Consider the following 20997-nt stretch of genomic DNA (forward strand, 5'->3'; position numbering starts at 1 on the left):
GAGCTTTGCCTGCCCACCAACTGTCCTTGAGTCCTGTTGGCAGCCCCCCTGGCTCTAACCTGTGGCCTCCGTGGCCCTGGGAGGTAGGGAATCTTGTAACCCTGACTTTGGTGTGCAACTTCACCAAGAGAGGAGGGTGCAGGTAGAGTGCGGTCTGTACTTGGTTGGCACCTACTGAGTGCCAGGCCCTCCACACACTGCCTGGGCACTTCCATCCCCACAGCAATCTGGAGGCTGTAAGTTACAGTGAGGCCCTGAGTGGGCATAGGTGGCACTGAGCTCCATCACTTGGGAACCACCAGGCCCCCGGAACTAGTCTTCTCTTGGACCCCTGCACCCGTCCATCCCTTCCAGGTCTCCATCTGCAGGTGAGGGAGGCCTGACTTCCAGCCCAGTCTTCTCCCCTCAGGGCCTCCCTGTGAGGGGGAATGGGCAGCTGGGGCTGGCAGTCTGTTCTGGATGTGAGAACTCTAAGGAAGTAGCTCCTCAAGGTGTGGACAACCCCAGGTAACAGATGTAGGAACCTTGACCCAAATCCAAACCCTAATCCTGATTTTTGCTGTCCCCACCAGGTTTTAATCCTGACCCTGCCCAGGGTTTTAAGGACTGACCCAAATCCTGAACCCAGAGGAAGGACTTGTGGTCTACCCTCCCTGCCCCACTTGCCCTGAAGCCTCTGCCAGCAGCCCCTGAGCAGCTGCTACCCCTTCCCTCAGCAGGAAGTGTGGAAGGGCGCCTCGACGTCCCGAGGAGGGCCCTGTCCTAGGTAGCAGAGTTGGGGGCTGTAACGGTGCCATCCACATGGATATCACAGTTATGCCTGGCCTAGGGTTTCACGTTGGCGGAGATTCTCACAGTAGAATCCATGGCTCTGTGGGCATGACTGACAAATGGGCCATGATGGGGTGGGGCCCCCTGCCCTGTGCCAGATGGGCAGAGCCCAAGCCCTCCTGGGTGCCTTGAATCTGAAACCCACTCATGACGACCCTGCAACAAGGGACGTCTTCATGCACAGAGGGTCAGACCTGGCTGCCCTGGTGTGCAGTGGGCCTGGGGCTCTGGGCGCCCTTACATGCCTCCCCAGATGCTGCAGAGAACTTGGGGCTGGGGCTGCACTGGAAACTCTCCCTGCCCTGCTGGTGGACCCGGTTAAACTGCCTGTGCAAAGCTGGGCACTGGACCTTCCCTCACCCCCACAGGGCAGCTGTGCCTTGCCCACCTGGGTGCTCTCAGGATTCCCCAGGACCACCTCCACCCCAGGTACATGCAGGAAGTGGGCTGAGGGGGCTCTGAGTGCAGTGCAGCCCAGCTGCTTGACCTTGGGCCAAGCTGCCCTCCCCTGGACCTGGGCTGCCGGCTTGAGGTTGTTGAGATTGTTGAGGGTGGGGCTGCTGGTGCTCAGGAGCATGACCTTGGTGGTCAAGGCAGCAGAGCACCCCGGATTCAAGTCCCAGACCTGGCACTCTCACTGTGAGCATCAAGTGACCAGGTTCACCTGCTGGAAAGAGTCAAGACAGCTTTCCAGATGGTCCCAGACAAAAGGATCTAATGTGGATGTTAGACACTGAACCCTTTTGCCACTGGTCCCTCAGGCCTTGGTTTTCCCCAATCAGGGTGCCCTTGACCACCACCCACCAGGCACCCATGTCCTAGGGTTCCCTGGATCTGTGTGGATGCAGGGCAGGCCCTGCTCCATTCATCAAAGTTTTGACCTCTGGGCATCTCTCTGTGCCCTTCCGTGGAGTGGGGACAGCAGTGTGCCAAGGGGTGCATCCAGATCCTTCCACCCACAGAACCGGTGTTGGAGGAACTGGACCTTCCCACCTGCCAGGTATCCCAAGCGCTCCAGGATCATTGTTTTAGAAAGAAGTGACACCTGAGACTCAGCCAGAACACCACCCACCCAGTACTTCCTGGTTTTGCAGGGCTCAGGGTGTCCAGCACCGGTGCCCTTTCCGGTAAAGAGTGGCTCGGCGAAGCCCAGAGCACGTGTCCTTCGGGGTGGGCTCCGAGCTGTCCATACCCCATATCTGCAGCCTCTGTGCACCCAAACTCTGCCTAGAGCCACCAGCTCGTACTCCGCCGCCCTTGCCCTGGGGGACGCCCTGGGGAACACCCTGCGTGCCCTCGAGCCCGCTGTCCCTGAGCGTCCGGCGGCCTTTCTCAGCTCGGAGACCCCTGTGCTCTGCGCTCCTCACCCTGTTCCCCTCCCGCGCACCCCGCACGCGTGCCCCCATCCCGGCACTGCCGCAATCCCCGGCCACCCCGCCGCCCCTCCTGCTGTCACCGCCCCGCTCCGCCCCCGTCACCGCCCCGCCCCCGCCCCTCCCCTCCGCCGGGGCGGCTCCGCGGCCATGTGACCCTGCGGCCCTGGGACGCGACGGGACGCGCTGGGACGCGCTCCGGGGGTCGCGGGCACGGCCCGGACGGGGGCGACATGGAGCGGAGGTGGGTCTTCGTGCTGCTCGACGTGCTGTGCGTGTTGGTCGGTAAGAGCCGCGGGCCCAGGTGTGGGGACCCCGGGCGGACACGCCCCCGGCCGCAAGATCCTGCGCGGGGCAAGGGGGCGCCGGCGGGCGGGGGGGACCCCGGACCCGCCGAGCCTGGCCGTCCTGACGCAGACGAGATCCATAGCTCTTGCCCTCGGGCCCCAGAGGCTGACCTGCCGCCCCGGGCTGCCGCGCTGCGGCCGGGCCTCCCGGCCGAGCCTAACCTGCCGGGCCGGTTTGCGGGCTGCGCGGGGGGAGGGCGCATCTCGAGGCCCCGCCCGCCCCGGGCCCAGGTCCTGGGAACAAAGGCCGAGTGTTGCCCTGGGGCCCAGTGGACAATGGCCCCGGAATGCTGCTGCCCCCGCGGGGGCGGGCGCTTGGGCCTCATGGGCCGTCTTCCTTCCCCAGTCTGGCTTCTGATTCTGCTGGGGAGGCCAGGCCCACCCTCTCTAGAGTGGGTCAGGTAACAGCAGTAAGTCCCTATGGCTCATCATCTGCTAGCCTTGGGTACTGTTTTCTGAGTGCATGTGTTGTTTGTTTAAACAGACGCGTGGTACTTACTGTATGTTAGGCATCAAGGGACCTGCAAATAATTTACACCTTTCCCACCAAGCAGCCTGGGCCCAGAGAGGTTGGACCACCTGGTGGAGTCACACAGCAGCAGGGCAGCGCTGAAAGTCAGTTGTACATTGCTGCAGTGTGCCAGAGCAGTGGCCCAGGCAGTTAGTTCCCTCCTAAGAAGCCTGAGTTTGTAAACAGTTCAGACAGCACAGGTGTAGGTGGTAGAGGTATGGAGCAGATGAGGCCAGAGAGGCTCTGGAGATGCCCAAATGAAGAGGAGACCCTGTCTGGGCCAGATTCCAGTGCCCTGAACCCTGCCCTGGGTACTGCTCTTGAATCTCCCAGCGGAAGGGGCTGGGGCGGGGCTGCTGGTCTGGGCTCCATCCCAGGCCCATTGGATTGTGGGCAGGGCCTCTGGCCTGGGGTGCTTGTCCCTGTGCCCCCCACCCTGCCTTGGGCTCCCGCAGGCCTCCTTGGTGAGCTGGTACACTGCCCTTTCCCACAGGGCGGCTGCCTCTGGACCTCTGGTCTCCTCCCTGGAGTGTTCCCCAGGGAGGTCCCCCAGGTCGGCTTGTGGGGAGTGTGGCTCCTGCCTTCTGGCATTCAAGACCCAGAAGAGCCGCACCCACTCACACCCAGCTCCCTGCTGGGGGCAAAGGGCACCCTGCCTGGGCTTGTCCCTGGAGCCGCCATTGGGGAGGGCGCTGCCCTCTGCCCAGCTCTGTGGCCGGCTGCTGTCTGCAGGCCTCCCTTGGCTTTGGGGCCATCTCTGGTAAGGCGACTGTGATGATGCCTTCCTGGACAGAGCTGGGGATGTCTTGGTCTCAGCCTGACACGTAGGTAGAGAAGGGATGGGTGCCTGGGCAAAGGGCCTGGGCTGTGCCCCTTGCTTGCTGTGTCCCTGGGCTGTGGTGGCTCTTCAGACCTGCTTGGCCACATCCAGCCCTGAACACAACAGCAGATGGGGATGTCCAGTTTTCATGTCACATAAACGACTGCTTCCACAGGGGACAGGAAACGGGAAGAGTGGGCGTTTCCTCCTGTGACAGTGACCCAGGGGTGGGTGGTCAGGAGGGCAGCTAAGTAAGGTGGATGTGTGGACAGTGCGCAGCAGAGCCGGGGTGGACGAGCACTGAGAGGGCCGCCAGTGGCCCAGGCAGAGTCGGGACTCGGAGGGTTGTGGAGAGGCCCAAGCAGTGTCCACGGCAGGGCTCCACGTCCCTCCCTGGCCTCTCCAGCCTCTCTGCCCTTCGCCATCCTGACCCTGGTGAATACCCCGTACAAGCGAGGGTTCTACTGCGGAGATGACTCCATCCGATACCCCTACCGCCCGGACACCATCACCCATGGGCTTATGGCCGGGGTCACCATCACAGCCACTGTCATCCTGGTAAGGCTGAAGGGTCTGGAGTGGGTGGGGCTGTGCAGAGCCACCTGAGGGTGTGGGGTGCCTTGGGCTGGCCCAGACCTGGCTCTGTGGCCCTCGTCTGCTCTCTGCCAGGTCTCAGCTGGGGAAGCCTACCTGGTGTACACTGATCGCCTCTATTCCCGCTCTGACTTCAACAACTATGTGGCTGCCCTCTACAAGGTGCTGGGCACCTTCTTGTTCGGGGCGGCCGTGAGCCAGTCCTTGACAGACCTGGCCAAGTACATGATCGGTCGTCTGCGCCCCAACTTCTTGGCCGTCTGCGACCCAGACTGGAGCCGGGTCAACTGCTCGGTCTATGTGCAGCTGGAGAGGGTGTGCAGGGGGAGCCCTGCCAACGTCACCGAGGCCAGGTAGGTGCCAGGCTGCGAGCAGGTGCTCCCTTCAGCCCTCTGCCCCAGCCTTCCTGCTGCCTCTGGCCTTGTCTTTGTCTGCTGGGCACTTGGGTGTCCCTCTTGCCGCTCTTGAGGTTCTTGTGACTTTGGACAGTTGGGTTACCTGTGTCTCTGTGGCTTGCTGAGTTCACCAAACTGCCTGGAGGTTGCTGCGTCCTGTGCCCTTCCCACGTGCTCCGTGCTCCCTCTCCTGGGCTGGTGTGGCCACTGTGCCTGGCCATCATGCCGTGCCCTGATCCCATCTTGGCTGAGGGACGTTTTTCATTTGGGATGCTAGTTTTCATTTCCTCATTTGTCCTCCTGCTCTGCTCTGGTGGAGACATTGTCCTGGGTCCTTTCAGCTCTGGCCACGGGTCAGGTGACTTACCCAGGAACTTGTCTTCTGAGGGTTTCCTTCGTGTGAGAAACAAGCTCACCCAAAGGACGGGCTGAGACAGAAGCACAGAGAAAGCAAGACTTTCCACTGACAGTCCTGCAGGGTTGGGCACCTGGTGGTCAGGGACAGTCGGCATTTTGTGCCCAGAGGCCATCCCCTGGTTCCTCACTGGCCGAACACTGTGGTGGGGTACACAGTCTTCCCGAGGGGCTGGGGGTTGCTGCCCCCTGTTGGGTCATTAAATGCACCTGTGCTGCCCCCTTCCTTGGCTCAGGTGGCTGGGGGTTTTAGGGTACAGTTTGGCAAGTCCTGTTTGTCAAGTGCAGTGAGGTTTTTTTTTTTTTTTTTTTTTTTTTGTTATTTTATTTATTTATTTATTTTTTTTTGTGGTGCTGGGGATGGAACCCAGGGCCTTGTGCATGGAAGGCAAATACTCTACCAACTGAGCCTCAGCCCCAGCCCCCAAGGGCAATGGGTTTGGACACTCTGGTTACCTGCTTGTAGCTTTCCATTGCTCTTTCCCTCCAGCAGCCTTTCCCTCACCCCACTTTACATTTAAGGCTAAATGCTGAGTTCTGAACATGGTCTACCGGATGTCCTGTGTCTACCTCAGGGACACTTCAAGTAGCTTTGCCCTGGTGTTGGCGGAAGCCCCTGTGTGCTTGTCAGTGTTTTGTGGAGACGGGGCGTGTGGGACGTTCTGGAAGGAGGTCCTGCATCCCTCCCTGCATCTGTGCTTTTTGCCGGCAGTGATGTTTCTGGGTGGGTTTAGTCTCATGTGGCTGTGAGATCCTGGCCCGTTAGCTCAGGACAGGTGGCCCATCAGATGTAGATTCCTCTGGTTTACTCGGCAGTGCTGGGGTTGGCTCAGGGTCTCGTGGTGCTGCACCCCAGCCACAGACACAGATTTCCTGAACTCCTGGAACCAAGGACAACTGCCCAGTGTTTGCATGGGGGGCATGTGGCCTTTGCCCAGCTTCTCGTCCCAAGCAGAGTGCCTGGGCCCTCTGCCTGGTGGCCCTTGTCCTCCTAGCTTTTGGCTGGCCTCTCCTCGGCCTCAGTTCCTGTTCCATCGCCCTGCAGTAGTGGTTGAGGCCTTGCATAAGGTGGAGGGAAGCCAGACCCTCCTGCAGGCACCAGATGGCATGAGTGGCAGGTCCCCATGGGAGTTCGGTGCCACTGTCCCAGCCTGTGCTGTCCTGTCCTGGTGTGTGACACAGTAGTGCAGAACTGATTGTGTGGTTGAGCCCTTTGGTTGCCACAAGCTTTTGATCTGCTTCAGAGCTCCCCAGCAGGGCATGATGGCCTTCCTGCCAGTCCCTCCATGCCTGTGCTGAGTCTGGAGTTGGTAGAAAGCATGGCTCTTCCCTCAGGTTCCTGAAGGGGACATGGGCATAGACCTGGCTTTGCCTGCCTGGGCCCTGGGGTGGCAGACTGGTCCCGCTGTGTCACCGTGGTGTTGGAGGCTGCAGGCCCAGCCCGGGCCCCTACCCCCTTGGAGACATCCTGGGCAGGCTGGCTGGCTGGCACAGCAGTGGGCTGGCGGGCTGACACAGCGGCTGGCCAGCTATGTGGCCGCCCCCACCAACCCTGCTGACACTCCTTCCCAGGCTCTCTTTCTACTCTGGACACTCCTCCTTCGGGATGTACTGTATGCTGTTCTTGGCGGTGAGTTTCTCTGCCCACTTGTGTGGGGAGGCCAGGGCACGGCCTCTCCCACTGCCCTCAGGGAGGTGGAGGAGGTGCAGGTGGATTTGCCCGTGGGGCTCGGGGTCCCTGAGCCCCCAGTGGCCGCACCGGGTGGGCTTGCTGGCTTGTTCCTGCAAGCGTGGCTAGGGCTCCCTGTGCCCCTGCCCTGGCAGTGCCGCGTGGGCCTCCGCCCCGCTGATGCGCTCCCGCCGCAGCTGTACGTGCAGGCGCGGCTCTGCGGGAAGTGGGCGCGGCTGCTGCGGCCCACCGTGCAGTTCTTCTTGGTGGCCTTCGCCCTGTACGTGGGCTACACCCGCGTGTCTGACCACAAGCACCACTGGAGCGACGTCCTCGTCGGCCTCCTGCAGGGGGCGCTGGTGGCCGGCCTCACTGTGAGTCCCAGCCCCCCACCCCACCCCCACCCTGGCGCTTCCTTGGGGCCCTCCCCCAGACCCTCCCCCCACCCTCCGTGGGACCCTAACTGCCTTCCTCCGACCCGGCTCTTCCGCCCCCCTCAGGTCCGGTATGTCTCAGACTTCTTCAAAGCCCGACCCCTGCGGCCCTGCCTGGAGGAGGCTGTGGAGCGCAAGCCCAGCCTGTCCCTGACGCTGACTGTCGGCGAGGCCACGCACAACCACCGTGGCTACCCGGTCTCCTCCTCCTGAGCCAGGACCTCCAGGGGACCATCTGTGGGCCAGCTATGCCCTGGGCCCTGGTCAGCAGGAGGACCCAGACAGGCCCCAGGTTCCCAGCTAGTGCCAGAGGCAAGCAGTGCCCCTGGGGGCCAGGCGTCCTGTGGGCTGTCCTGGCTGCTCCTTGAGGAGCCCCGGTCTTATGCGGGGTGGGGAAGGGCCTGGGAGCCAGGCACCCCGTGCTTCATGGTGGGTGTGCACGTGGGTTTCTAATAAAGCAGGCATTTGTTGAGGGCCTTGCTGCCAGGCTTCCTGCTTCTCTCTGGCCAGCACACAGAGTTATCTCATGACCAGAGGGCCTGAGCAGAGGGCGGGCAGGACCCCAGGGCTGCAGCAGGGAGGAGGTCTGGCGGTGGAGACAGCAGGTTGAATGCATTGAGGGAAAGCACACCCCTAGTGCACAGCCAGGCACCTGGGCCTTGGTGGCCTTGGTGGCCTGAAAGACCAGCCAGACTCACTCCCCTTCCTGAGTCCTGCCGTTTCCCCTCCTCAACCCGGTGTCTGCCCCCAAGGCTTCAGAGTCTCTCCACATGTGGTGGGGGTCCTGCCTTCTGAACTGCCCAACCAGCAACACCCTTCGCTCCTGCACAGACCTGGGTTCCAGGCCCTGTAGGAAGCACCGTCCATGCCTTCCCTGTGCCCCCACGGGACTCTGGCCTGAGCCCTGCAGTCCTGACCCTCTGCCGACACAGCCAGTTCTGAAGCCAGGTGCTCGGCTGGTGCCTCTAAGCCATTTCAGAACTTTCTGGGCTTGCCTTTTCAGTGGGAGACCGATACATAAATTTTGTTTTTTTACCAAATATGTCTTTGTGATGGGTGATTTATTTCCAAGTGTCTGCTGGTGTTCTGTTTGCACTTGGAACCTGCTTTATTTCTGATCTGTTGTGGGGTGGGCACACCAGTGCCGAGAGGGATGATTCCCTCTACCCTGCCCTAGTCCCAAAGGGGTCATGTGTGCTCCATGGCCGTCTCCTGGTGCCAGGGTCCAGGCACCCAGATGCTGCGGACACTGGGAACTTGGAACTTGGTTCCCAGCCGCATCCAGGGCCAAGGAGCTGGGGGTGACGGGACTCAGTACCTGTGATGAGTCCAGGCTGGAGACACCTGGGGGAGGTCACAGTGGGCCCACAGAGCACTTGGGGTAGAAAGCAGGTGGGAGAGGTGCAGCGGGGCTGCTCAGAACACCCCCTCTGCTGTGGTGGCTCTGAAGACCCGTGCTTAGCATGGGTCCTAGGACACTGGTGCTGTCCCCAGAGATGTTCGTAGCCCGTGGTAGGACACTGTTGGGTTGTCACTGCCACCCCCGGGCCCACACTCAGACCTCACTGCTTCCCTCCACACACAGACCCTGGTTTCCGGCTGTGGTCATAGTCTGTGTTTTTAAATTTTCATAGAAATTCCTACTCATAAATGCCTCCCTGCACCACCTAGTAGGTATCCTCTGATCCCAGGTCCCAGTAGTTGATTCAGTTGTCCTGAATGAACAGAAGATGACCCGAGGAGGAAGTGGACTGGCCAAGTTCAAAGGAGAGAAGGTCTTTCCCTGAACAAGAGGGAACAGCAGGGGCTGGGCTGTGACTTAGTGGTGGAGCGCTTGCCTAGCACATGGGTGACACTAGTTCCATCCTTGCTCCACAATTAAAAAAAAAAAAAAAAAAGTAAGTAACTCAGTGAGACCTTGCCTCTAAATAAAATAGAAAATAGGGCTGGAGATGTGGCTCAGTGGTCAAGTGCCCCTGAGATCAATCCCTGGTACCCACCCACCCCCAATAAAGGTATTGTGTCCATCTACAACTACAAAATACATTAAAAAAAAAAAAAAAAAGAGGGAACAGCAGCTTCTCTGCCTGCCCAGGCTCCTGAACCCTCTCCTGGGCCCATCAGTGCACTTCTGATAAAATCCAGGGCTGGCAGAGCACCCCGCCCATCCATTTAGCAGGCATAGCCCCCTTCCTGTATCTGGTCACCTGGGCTTGTCTCCAGGGGAGTCTTACTGGGTTGGTTAGGTCAGAAGAACCCTCACCCCAACACTTCTTCCTAGACTCTCCATCCGAGGCCCTGCCGTGCTCCCTGGCTGTACATCCTCACCTACCTAGGCTTCCTCCAGCCCAAGATGCCTTTGCAAGGTCTCTGCCTGTTGGGATGGCTCTGGATCGTCTCCTGGGCCTCAGTAGGCACCGTTCGATAACCGTTCCTCTATTTCTGCACCAAGCCACTCTGAAGATTTCCAGTGACCACCAGAGCCTGGAGGAGGAAAGGAAGGAGCCTCCCCAGCTGCTCTGAGGAAGAACACTCTGCTGATGCCCTCATTTCACAATTCTGGCCTCCAGAACTTTGAGGTAATAAAGTTAAGCTATGCAGTTTACAATACAATTATGGCAGCCCTAAGAAATGCACAAACTGGCTGTCTCACCCCTTCTCACCACCTTATTCCCCAAAGGAGTCTGTTCTGTGGACTTGGAGAAGAGGGCTTGTGGCCCTAACTGCTCTTGGCTCCTCTGAAGGCCATGTGCATCCACTCTGTTGTGCTTGTGAGTTCTGGCATTAAAGGTCTCCTTAGAGAGGGGAGTGTTCCACTGCTGGCTGCCTTCCCTCCACCTGTGCACAAGGCCACACTCCACCCTGTGAGTTCTGTGTGGTGAAGGCCTCCCTAGAGAGGGGAGTGTTCCACTGCTGGCTGCCTTCCCTCCACCTGTGCACAAGGCCACACTCCACCCTGTGAGTTCTGTACAGTGAAGGCCTCCCTCAAGAGGGGAGTGTTCCACTGCTGGCTGCCTTCCCTCCACCTGTGCACAAGGCCACACTCCACCCTGTGAGTTCTGTGTGGTGAAGGCCTCCCTAGAGAGGGAGTGTTCCACTGCTGGCTGCCTTCCCTCCACCTGTGCACAAGGCCACACTCCACTCTGTGAGTTCTGTACAGTGAAGGCCTCCCTCAAGAGGGGAGTGTTCCACTGCTGGCTGCCTTCCCTCCACCTGTGCACAAGGCCACACTCCACTCTGTGAGTTCTGTACAGTGAAGGCCTCCCTCAAGAGGGGAGTGTTCCACTGCTGGCTGCCTTCCCTCCACCTGTGCACAAGGCCACACTCCACTCTGTGAGTTCTGTACAGTGAAGGCCTCCCTAGAGAGGGGAGTGTTCCACTGCTGGCTGCCTTCCCTCCACCTGTGCACAAGGCCACACTCCACTCTGTGAGTTCTGTACAGTGAAGGCCTCCCTCAAGAGGGGAGTGTTCCACTGGTGGCTGCCTTCCCTCCACCTGTGCACAAGGTCACACTCCACCCTGTGAGTTCTGTACAGTGAGGGCCTCCCTAGAGAGGGAGTGTTCCACTGCTGGCTGCCTTCCCTCCACCTGTGCACAAGGTCACACTCCACTCTGTGAGTTCTGTACAGTGAAGGCCTCCCTAGAGAGGGGAGTGTTCCACTGGTGGCTGCCTTCCCTCCACCTGTGCACAAGGCCACACTCCACCCTGTGAGTTCTGTACAGTGAAGGCCTCCCTAGAGAGGGAGTGTTCCACTGCTGGCTGCCTTCCCTCCACCTGTGCACAAGGCCACACTCCACCCTGTGAGTTCTGTGTGGTGAAGGCCTCCCTAGAGAGGGAGTGTTCCACTGCTGGCTGCCTTCCCTCCACCTGTGCACAAGGCCACACTCCACCCTGTGAGTTCTGTACAGTGAAGGCCTCCCTAGAGAGGGAGTGTTCCACTGCTGGCTGCCTTCCCTCCACCTGTGCACAAGGCCACACTCCACCCTGTGAGTTCTGTACAGTGAAGGCCTCCCTAGAGAGGGGAGTGTTCCACTGCTGGCTGCCTTCCCTCCACCTGTGCACAAGGCCACACTCCACCCTGTGAGTTCTGTACAGTGAAGGCCTCCCTAGAGAGGGAGTGTTCCACTGCTGGCTGCCTTCCCTCCACCTGTGCACAAGGCCACACTCCACCCTGTGAGTTCTGTACAGTGAGGGCCTCCCTAGAGAGGGAGTGTTCCACTGCTGGCTGCCTTCCCTCCACCTGTGCACAAGGCCACACTCCACCCTGTGAGTTCTGTACAGTGAAGGCCTCCCTAGAGAGGGAGTGTTCCACTGGTGGCTGCCTTCCCTCCACCTGTGCACAAGGCCACACTCCACCCTGTGAGTTCTGTACAGTGAAGGCCTCCCTAGAGAGGGGAGTGTTCCACTGCTGGCTGCCTTCCCTCCACCTGTGCACAAGGCCACACTCCACCCTGTGAGTTCTGTACAGTGAAGGCCTCCCTAGAGAGGGGAGTGTTCCACTGCTGGCTGCCTTCCCTCCACCTGTGCACAAGGCCACACTCCACCCTGTGAGTTCTGTGTGGTGAAGGCCTCCCTCAAGAGGGGAGTGTTCCACTGCTGGCTGCCTTCCCTCCACCTGTGCACAAGGCCACACTCCACCCTGTGAGTTCTGTGTGGTGAAGGCCTCCCTAGAGAGGGAGTGTTCCACTGCTGGCTGCCTTCCCTCCACCTATGCACAAGGCCACACTCCACCCTTTTAGCCCTGTGAGTTGTGTACAGTGAGGGCCTCGTCCCCCACCAGGCTGACTCCCACAGACTTGGGGAGCAGAGACATCAAGTCCTGTGCCTTGGGCTATGACAGGAGGTGCCCTCCTGAGGCACCCTCCCTGCTGAGACATCTCAGCTGTTCCAAACTGATGGCTGAGGGGGGCTGGAGGAGATGTGAGGGGTGGTTTTTCAAGCCCTGGGCTTTCTGGACTCCAGAACGTTGGAATATGAACCATAGCACCACCCTTTCAGAACAAGGCATGGGATTTTGGGCTTTGTTTCAGCTTAAAAGTCCAAAATCATGTTGTGTAATAACCAGAACGTGAATTTCAGAGGCTATGCCTCAGGGCTAGGTAGTGGCCCAGCTCTCTCTACAATACCAAACAAACTGTAGAATCCTGCTCAGGATGCAGGTGCTGCCTATGGAGAAACAAACAGAAGTTGTGTTGGGAATTAAGGTGCAGCACAGGGTCCTCTATGCTGATCAGAGGTGGGTCGTAGGAGCTGCCTTTGGGTTCTCCCTGGCAGATGTGGCCCATGGGGCTCCTGCGGTTGCATCTAGTCTGGCTGTCCTTCCCCAGGAGGCTCCTGTGGGCAAAGACTCACACCTGGGTCTTTGTCCCTGCGTTCTCCTGAGTTCATCATTTGTGTCTATAGGTGTTCCCGTACAGAACCCACTTTGTCCCACTGGGGGGCACAGGGTAAGGGAGGCCAGGTGGTTCAGGTGTGGACCAGAGCAGAGGCCTGGGGGAGCTCGGAGACCCCTAGGCCTGCATGGCATGGGTGGTCTGCAGTTCTGTGATTCACTCACCTGTGGAGCCCTACCCTGATTTCCTAAAGTGTGTGGCCAGTGTGAGCAGAGCAGGCTGCTATCTAAATACACGTTTTCGAGGCAGTTGTCTATGTTTTTTGGGTCATGTGGTGACACCGTGTCTAACTTTGGAAAAAATGGCCATATTTTTGATAGTAGTGAGCTGTTGTGCCCTCCGCCAGCAGTGCACAAGAGTGCCCGAGGCTGCTCATCGTCCTCATGGTGGAGGGCTTTAGTTGTGCTTCTCTCACAAAAGGTGATGCTAATAATCATTTCTATGCTTCTCTGACATCTGTTTTTAAAATATTTTTTGAGCTATACATGGACATGATATCTTTATTTTGTTTTTTTGTTTTTATGTGGTGCTGAGGATCAAACCTAGTGCCTCACATGTGCAAGGCAAGCGCTCTGCCACTGAGCCACCACCCAGCCCCTTCTCTGCCATCTTGTATCTTTCTTGTGAGTTGTCTGTTCAGGTCTTTAGCCATTGAGTTACTTATGGTTGAGTGTCTTACTATATTTTGGACTCAAGTTTATTTTACACATGTACTTTCCAAATGTTTCACCCAGTATTTGGCTTGTCTTTTTTTCCTTAAAATGATTTTTCACAGAGTAATTTAATACAGTCCACATTATCAATTTTTTCTTTCATGGAATTGTCTGGGGACTGTATTAAAACCTCATCATGAAATATATGGTCATGCATGACTTCTCCAGTTTTGTGTTTCACATTTTATTTTTTTTTTTTTATATTTTTTTTTTTAGTTTCTGGCGGACACAACATCTTTGTTTGTATGTGGTGCTGAGGATCGAACACGGGCCGCACGCATGCCAGGCGAGCGCGCTACCGCTTGAGCCACATCCCCAGCCCTTGTGTTTCACATTTTAAATGCAAGTCTATGGAGTATTCTGATAGGTTTTAAGGTCCAGGTGTGTGCTTTCTTGAAGTGTGTCCTTTTGCAGTCAGTGCTGTCTATTCTAAGTTTAGAAACAGCTTGCTGGGAATTTCACTGGGACTTCCCTGAATCTGCAGATCAGGTTTGAGATAATTTCATATTAACTATATTGAGACCTGAACAAGGAACATCTCTGCATTTATTTATATTTTACTTTATTTCTTCTTACAATGTTTCAAGATTTACTGAAGGTATGATTGTACTTTAAGACTTACATGCAAATAAGGGGGGCTGCTTTTTAAAATATATATATATTTTTAGTTGTAGATGGACCCAATATCTTTATTATTTTTATGTGGTGCTGAGGATCGAATCCAATGCCTCACATATGCGAGTAAAGCGCTGTACCACTGAGCCACAACCTCAGTCTCAGGGAGGTGCTATTTTTAATCTTAATGCTTTAAAATTTTTCTTATTCCAGTTTTCAAATTCCACTGTTTCCTCTACATTATTGCTGATATATAGGAAATCAATGGAATTTTGTCTATGGGCCATGCATTTTGCTTCTTGCTATCTCCATTCTTTCTGACCAAGACATAGAATGGTGGGTTCTATTTCTTTTTGATTTCAAAAATCATAATCTGGAATAATCAGAATATGAGTTTCAGAGCTTCACTGTGACTAGCAGGAGGCAGCATGGGGCATCCCGCATTTCCCACAGTGGCCAGAAGGTGGCGATCAGAGCAACTTTCTCTCACATGGTGAAACACCTGCTTTTGAGGGGCTGTGTTCTGTGTCCTCTGCAAGCTTCCTTCTCCGTGGACTCATCTGGGAGATGCTATGCTGGGAACACCTTGGGGGACGATGTCCAATGAGGATCAGAACTTCCTTCTTCTCAGAACACACCTGGGAGATACTATGGCCTGGGGATACCTGAGAATTCCGTCCGGTGGGGACCACAGCTTCCTTCTCCTTGCCATCTACCCGTGGAGACTCACTGTGGATTCAGGATGATGGAGGTCTATGTGAAGAAACAAGAGGAAGGAGCTTCCTGTGCATTGCTTGGTGTGCTGAGGAAGAAACTGTGCGTGTTCTTTACAAGGTAACATCGTAGCAGAACTTATTTTGCAACAGTATTCCTTACTCAAGACTTTGAATGTTCTTCATGTCAATGTGTTTTGTGTGGTTTGAGTATATTTTGGGGGAGAAATCCAGGGATACAGAAAGGAGAAACACAGAAGGCCCCTCAGGATGGCACAGGGAGGACCCAGCGCCAGGAGTCTAACTGGGGCCCGAGGGGAAGAGCTAATGTGCCCGTTATTGCTTGCTTTTATCTGGTTTTAATGACTCATTTTCTTATAGTGTTAAAGAACTATAGTGTTAAAGTGATGTGTTAAAATTCAAAGTATAAATAAATAAGTATAAATATTATATTTGTGTCTGTTACAAGAAGAACTTAGTGGGTGGGGTTATAAGTTGGGGTAGCATGTGTGAGGATGTGGGCTCAATTCCAGGCACTGTGAGGTAAAACAAAACGAAGAAACAAGACACAGACTTGGAGATCTACAGCATAAATTAACTGCCTTTGTCAATAAGAAGGTGATAAGAAAAGGAAGATATATTAATCAAATGAAATGGATGCTCCTAGTTTGAATCTTCTTTGTTTGTGTCGAACTCAAAAATTTCTTTGAAATAGCTGGAGAAATTGGTATATTAATTGGGCATTTGATATTAACAAATTATTCATGATTATTTTCTTTATTTTTTTTAAAAAAATGTTTTTAGTTATAGATGGACACAATACCTTTATTTTGCTTAGTTTTTCTTTGTGGTACTGACGATTGACCCAGTGCCTCACGGGTGCTAGGCAAGTGGTCTACCACTGACTAAGCCACAACCCCAGCCCTGTGATTAGTTTCCATTGTGGCTGTATTAAAGACTTTTTTCCACTGCATGACTACAATATTTTTGAAGACACCTGATGACAAGTCCCAGGCATCCCAGTGATGATGGCTGTGTGGACAGTCTCCAGGCTGCAGTACCCGTAATCCTTGGGGAATCAGGGCCAATATGTGGCCTACAGCTCCTACAAGGCATACCTGGTAGGTCCTTGGGCAGATGCTGGATTGAATTACACAGAATACTAAAAGAATAGTTCCCAGGAACCCCTGTGGTGGGAACTGCATGGGCAGAAAATGACTACTCAGAATTCATGGGGGCTCCTGGCCAACTATTGGCCTGCAGTTCCCAGAAGTCTTTATGCAGAACTCTTGACTGGGCAGGCTGTTGTTGGGATGCCCTACCCAGAATCCTCAGTGTGCCAGAGTCCTTTGTGGGGGATCCTTGGGTGGACAGGCAGTCTCTGGGATGCCCTACCCAGAATCCTCAGTGTGCCAGAGTCCTTTGTGGGGGATCCTTGGGTGGACAGGCAGTCTCTTGATACCCTACCCAGAATCCTCAGTGTGCCAGAGTCCTTTGTGGGGGATCCTTGGGTGGACAGGCTGTTGTTGGGATGCCCTACCCAGAATCCTCAGTGTGCCAGAGTCCTTTGTGGGGGAACTTGGGTGGACAGGCAGTCTCTGGGATGCCCTACCCAGAATCCTCAGTGTGCCGGAGTCCTTTGTGGGGGATCCTTGGGTGGACAGGCAGTCTCTGGGATGCCCTACCCAGAATCCTCAGTGTGCCAGAGTCCTTTGTGGGGGAACTTGGGTGGACAGGCAGTCTCTGGGATGCCCTACCCAGAATCCTCAGTGTGCCGGAGTCCTTTGTGGGGGATCCTTGGGTGGACAGGCAGTCTCTGGGATGCCCTACCCAGAATCCTCAGTGTGCCAGAGTCCTTTGTGGGGGATCCTTGGGTGGACAGGCAGTCTCTGGGATGCCCTACCCAGAATCCTCAGTGTGCCGGAGTCCTTTGTGGGGGATCCTTGAGTGGACAGGCAGTCTCTGGGATGCCCTACCCAGAATCCTCAGTGTGCCGGAGTCCTTTGTGGGGGATCCTTGGGTGGACAGGCAGTCTCTGGGATGCCCTACCCAGAATCCTCAGTGTGCCGGAGTCCTTTGTGGGGGATCCTTGGGTGGACAGGCAGTCTCTGGGATGCCCTACCCAGAATCCTCAGTGTGCTGGAGTCCTTTGTGGGGGATCCTTGGGTGGACAGGCAGTCTCTGGGATGCCCTACCCAGAATCCTCAGTGTATCACGGTTCTTTGTGGAGAATCCTTGGGTGAGCAGGCAGTTGCTGGAATACCCTTCCCGGAGTCCTCAGTATGCCAAATCCATGGGAATTCTGAGTGAATGTGCAAAGTCCTTTTTGGGGAATTCGTGGCTTGACATGCAGTCTTTGGGATGCCGTACCCAGAGGTGTTTGTGGAGAATATTTGGCTGTCCAGGCAGTTGCTGTTGAACAGTATTCATAATTCTCAGTTTACCAGGGTAAGCATGTGGCGCTAAAACTTCCAGGGTCTTCTTGGTGAGTGTTGACAGCAGAATGCTAGACGACACTACCGGGAGTCCTCAGGTGTCTGACAAGAATATGGCCAGCAACTCCTAGGATCCTCTGTGGTGAGAGTTGCAAAGTTTTGATAGACTGCCATACACAGAATCCTTCAGGGCCTGCAGTTCCCAGAAGCCTTTATATTGAGTAGTGACAGTTTGCACTACCCATAACTCTTGTGGACCTGAGGCTCAAAGACCTCTACTATGATAGCTGTGTGGGAAGAATGACAAACTATGCTATCAGTTATCCTGGGTTGTCTGCCACTCCCAGGAGCCTCTGGGGTGAGGGCACAAGGGCAGAATACCAGACTTCAGTGCTCTGAATTCCTGGGGATGCCTGCACCCTGTAACTCTGTAACTCCCAGAAGTTTCTGTGTGAGGGCTGCAATGGTAGACCACACTATCTATAATCTTCAGGATACCTGAGAAAGCATGGGGTCTGCAGCTTTTGTGGTCTTCCCAGCAGGGCTGGCAAGCAAAACACTAAACTACATTTTCCAGAATCCTCTAGGGCTGCAGCTCCAGGATCCTCTGTGCTGATCAGACAAACCCTTAGTCTACATTACCCACAGCCCTCAGGGGTCATGGCTCCTGGAATCCTCTGTGGTAATTGAGCAAGAACACTGCATCACTTTACCCGTATCCTCAGGGGATGCAGTTCTAGAATCCTCTGTGGTAAGTGCAAACCACTGGACTGCTTGCCCACATCTTCTAAGGTCTGTAGCCTCCAAGATTCTCTGCAGTGAACAGGCAAAAACACAGGACTGCATCACCCAGAATCTTCAGGGGACTGTAGCTCTCAGGATCCTCTGTGGTGAGGACTGTAGGCCGAAAACCTAAGTACACTCAGCAGAATCCTTGGGTGGGGTGTTGCCCAGGTGAGTGGGCAGCCTGCAACTCCCAGAGGCCTACAGAGTGAAGGCTACTCATGCTGCAGATCAGACTACACTACCCTGAACTCCTGGGGGCTGGCAGCTCCCAGGCACCTGCCCATTGAGAACTTCTTCGGGAAGGTTTGTATTCTGCTACCCAGATTCCTTGGGGTGCCCAGGTAGGCTGTAGTATGCGATCCTTGGAGCTTGATGCTGAGGTCCTCTTTTGTATGATGGGCTGCACTAACCAAAATAATCAATGGTCCACAGTTCTAGAGACCTTTGAGGTCAGGGCTGCCTGAGTGGAACAGACTATATATAATACCCAGAATTCCTGGAGGCTCAGAACTCCAAGGAGCTGCTGGAGTGTGGGCTGCATTAACAACAGCAGACTACAATGTCCATCATGCTGTGAGGATCATGTGTGCACCTCCGTAGAGGAGCTGCACCTCCATAGAGGTTCAGCTCCAAGAATCCTCTTTGGTGAAGGATGCAAGGGCAGAAACGCCAGACTGCACTTCCCAGAATCCTCAGGGGTGTCTGTAAGATGGGCTAGTAAGCAGCTCTCAGAAACTTCTGCAATGGGGCTGCATTGTAGAGTACTGGACTCTGCTACCCAGAATCCTAGGGGTGTGTGCTTCTTGCAGGTCCTATAGGCTTCTGGGATGAGGGCTGTGTGGAAAGAAATCCAGGCTCCCCTGCCCCAGAATCCCTGGGAGTTCTGATGAATGTGCAGCCTGCAGCTCCCAGAGGCGACTGGGGGCTTGGTCTGAGCTCAGGTTCTCCTTACCTTGATAGTGGCTACCTTGGACTGGGATTTAACTGCTGTTCTTAAAACCCTTGATCCTAAAATGGGGCAGTCCCAGCTCAGTTACTCCATCTTAAAGACCACACTTCCCAAAGGCCTCTGTGTGGCCAGTTCCTGGCATTCTGCCCTGGGTCGCAGGAGTGAAGCTGGGGCTCCACGTAGCTGCGCCTGTCGGGTTTCTCTGCTCACACGGCGCCTGGCTGCAGCAGCACCTGGCACCTTTTGAATATATGCCAAAAAGTGATACAGCTGTATCACACAGCAGTTGTGCATTCAGTTTTTAGAAGGGATCTCCATATTGTTTTCCATCGTATCTGTACTAGTTTACATTCCCACTAAATTGCACATGAGGGTTCCTTTATCTCCGCGTCCTTATACCATTTGACATTTTTTTGTTTTTTGAAAGTGATCATACTAATCGGGGTAAGACATGACCTCAATGTAGTTATTTGCATTTCCTTGGTGGGATCTCAGGAGGGTGGTCTCCTGGATTCCCTTTTCTTCTCTCCTGAGATGTCACTCCCTGTGATGCCACAGATAATACACACAGACCTAGGCAAGGCAGGAAGAAGGTTGTTGTGTTTTGGTACCGGGGATTGAACCCGGGGTCAACACCGCAGCCCTTTTCTGTACTTTGTTTGGAGACTTGGTCTCACGGCGTTGCTCAGAGCCTGGCTAAGTTGCTGAAGCTGGTGTTAGAACTCATGACCCTCCTGTCAGTCGGCCCGAGCTACTGGGATCACAGGCCTAGGCTCCGGCGGGGACCAGAGCCAGAGGGAGCTGCAATTCCCCACAAGGTCGGGAAGCGCGGCCCCAGGATCCGACCAAGGCCTTCGCGGGGCGGGGCCGCCAGGGGGTGTGGCCAGGCGTGGGCGGGGCCTCGGCGGCGGCATCCTGCACGCCCTCCCGCCTCTTCCCGGGAGGACCAGAGCCTCTTCTTCAGGACCAACGCGGGAGAATCCTGGCCCAGTGAGTTGGTGGGTCCCTCTACAGGGAAGGGCGGAACTGCTTCCTCCTCAGAGCCACCTGAGGGAGACGCCTGGCTTGGGGACCCTGTGGGTCATGTCTAGGGAGACCTGGAGCACACTTCTCCTCAGAGCCACCTGAGGGAGACGCCTGGCTTGGGGACCCTGTGGGTCATGTCTCTAGAGAGGCCTGGAGCTCCCTTCTCCTCAGAGCCACCTGAGGGGACGCCTGGCTTGGGGACCCTGTGGGTCATGTCTCTAGAGAGGCCTGGAGCTCCCTTCTCCTCAGAGCCACCTGAGGGGACGCCTGGCTTGGGGACCCTGTGGGTCATGTCTCTAGGGAGACCTGGAGCTCCCTTCTCCTCAGAGCCACCTGAGGGAGACGCCTGGCTTGGGGACCCTGTGGGTCATGTCTCTAGGGAGACCTGGAGCACACTTCTCCTCAGAGCCACCTGAGGGGACGCCTGGCTTGGGGACCCTGTGGGTCATGTCTCTAGGGAGGCCTGGAGCACACTTCTCCTCTTAGCCACCTGAGGGAGACGCCTGGCTTGGGGACCCTGTGGGTCATGTCTCTATGGAGGCCTGGAGCACACTTCTCCTCAGAGCCACCTGAGGGAGACGGCTGGCTTGGGGACCCTGTGGGTCATGTCTAGGGAGACCTGGAGCTCCCTTCTCCTCAGAGCCACCTGAGGGAGACGGCTGGCTTGGGGACCCTGTGGGTCATGTCTCTAGAGAGACCTGGAGCACACTTCTCCTCAGAGCCACCTGAGGGGACGCCTGGCTTGGGGACCCTGTGGGTCATGTCTCTAGGGAGACCTGGAGCACACTTCTCCTCAGAGCCACCTGAGGGGACGCCTGGCTTGGGGACCCTGTGGGTCATGTCTCTAGAGAGGCCTGGAGCTCCCTTCTCCTCAGAGCCACCTGAGGGAGACGCCTGGCTTGGGGACCCTGTGGGTCATGTCTCTAGGGAGGCCTGGAGCACACTTCTCCTCAGAGCCACCTGAGGGAGACACCTGGC

At 56.0% G+C, this 20997-nt stretch overlaps 2 protein-coding genes across 8 annotated transcripts; both read left to right on the forward strand.

Annotated features, from left to right (window-relative positions):
• The first annotated feature begins 2339 nt into the window (after positions 1-2339).
• Plpp2 (phospholipid phosphatase 2) lies at positions 2340-8428 on the forward strand. 7 transcript variants are annotated; one of them, XM_046444454.1, is made up of 6 exons: positions 2340-2448; positions 4289-4440; positions 4552-4829; positions 6858-6915; positions 7110-7328; positions 7455-8428. In XM_046444454.1, the coding sequence occupies exons 2-6, from the start codon at positions 4405-4407 to the stop codon at positions 7599-7601; spliced, it is 738 nt and encodes a 245-aa protein (XP_046300410.1). In that variant the 5' UTR covers positions 2340-2448; positions 4289-4404; the 3' UTR covers positions 7602-8428. The 7 variants fall into 7 exon arrangements, with proteins under 7 accessions (XP_046300410.1, XP_046300407.1, XP_046300409.1 ...); XM_046444451.1 differs by having other exon boundaries at positions 2344-2489; XM_046444453.1 differs by having other exon boundaries at positions 2344-2489; positions 7152-7328.
• A 122-nt stretch (positions 8429-8550) lies between these two features.
• LOC124092204 (uncharacterized) lies at positions 8551-19903 on the forward strand. Its single transcript, XM_058579293.1, has 2 exons — positions 8551-9967; positions 13712-19903. Exon 2 carries the CDS (start codon positions 16038-16040, stop codon positions 17064-17066), a length of 1029 nt encoding a protein of 342 aa, XP_058435276.1. The 5' UTR covers positions 8551-9967; positions 13712-16037; the 3' UTR covers positions 17067-19903.
• Positions 19904-20997: the final 1094 nt, after the last annotated feature.

The sequence above is a fragment of the Marmota monax genome, unplaced genomic scaffold, assembly GCF_021218885.2.
Source record: "Marmota monax isolate L192 unplaced genomic scaffold, Marmota_monax_Labrador192_F-V1.1 WCK01_AAM20220418_F8-fsc00102, whole genome shotgun sequence".
NCBI lineage: Eukaryota > Metazoa > Chordata > Mammalia > Rodentia > Sciuridae > Marmota > Marmota monax.

Coding starts and splice junctions, on each gene's coding strand:
- Plpp2 (XM_046444450.1), top strand. Junction 4,830..6,857: donor GCCAACGTCACCGAGGCCAG/GTAGGTGCCAGG, acceptor ACTCCTTCCCAG/GCTCTCTTTCTACTCTGGAC. Junction 7,329..7,454: donor CGCTGGTGGCCGGCCTCACT/GTGAGTCCCAGC, acceptor CGCCCCCCTCAG/GTCCGGTATGTCTCAGACTT.
- LOC124092204 (XM_058579293.1), top strand. CDS start 16,038: ATGACTACTCAGAATTCATGGGGGCTCCTGGCCAACTATTGGCCTGCA.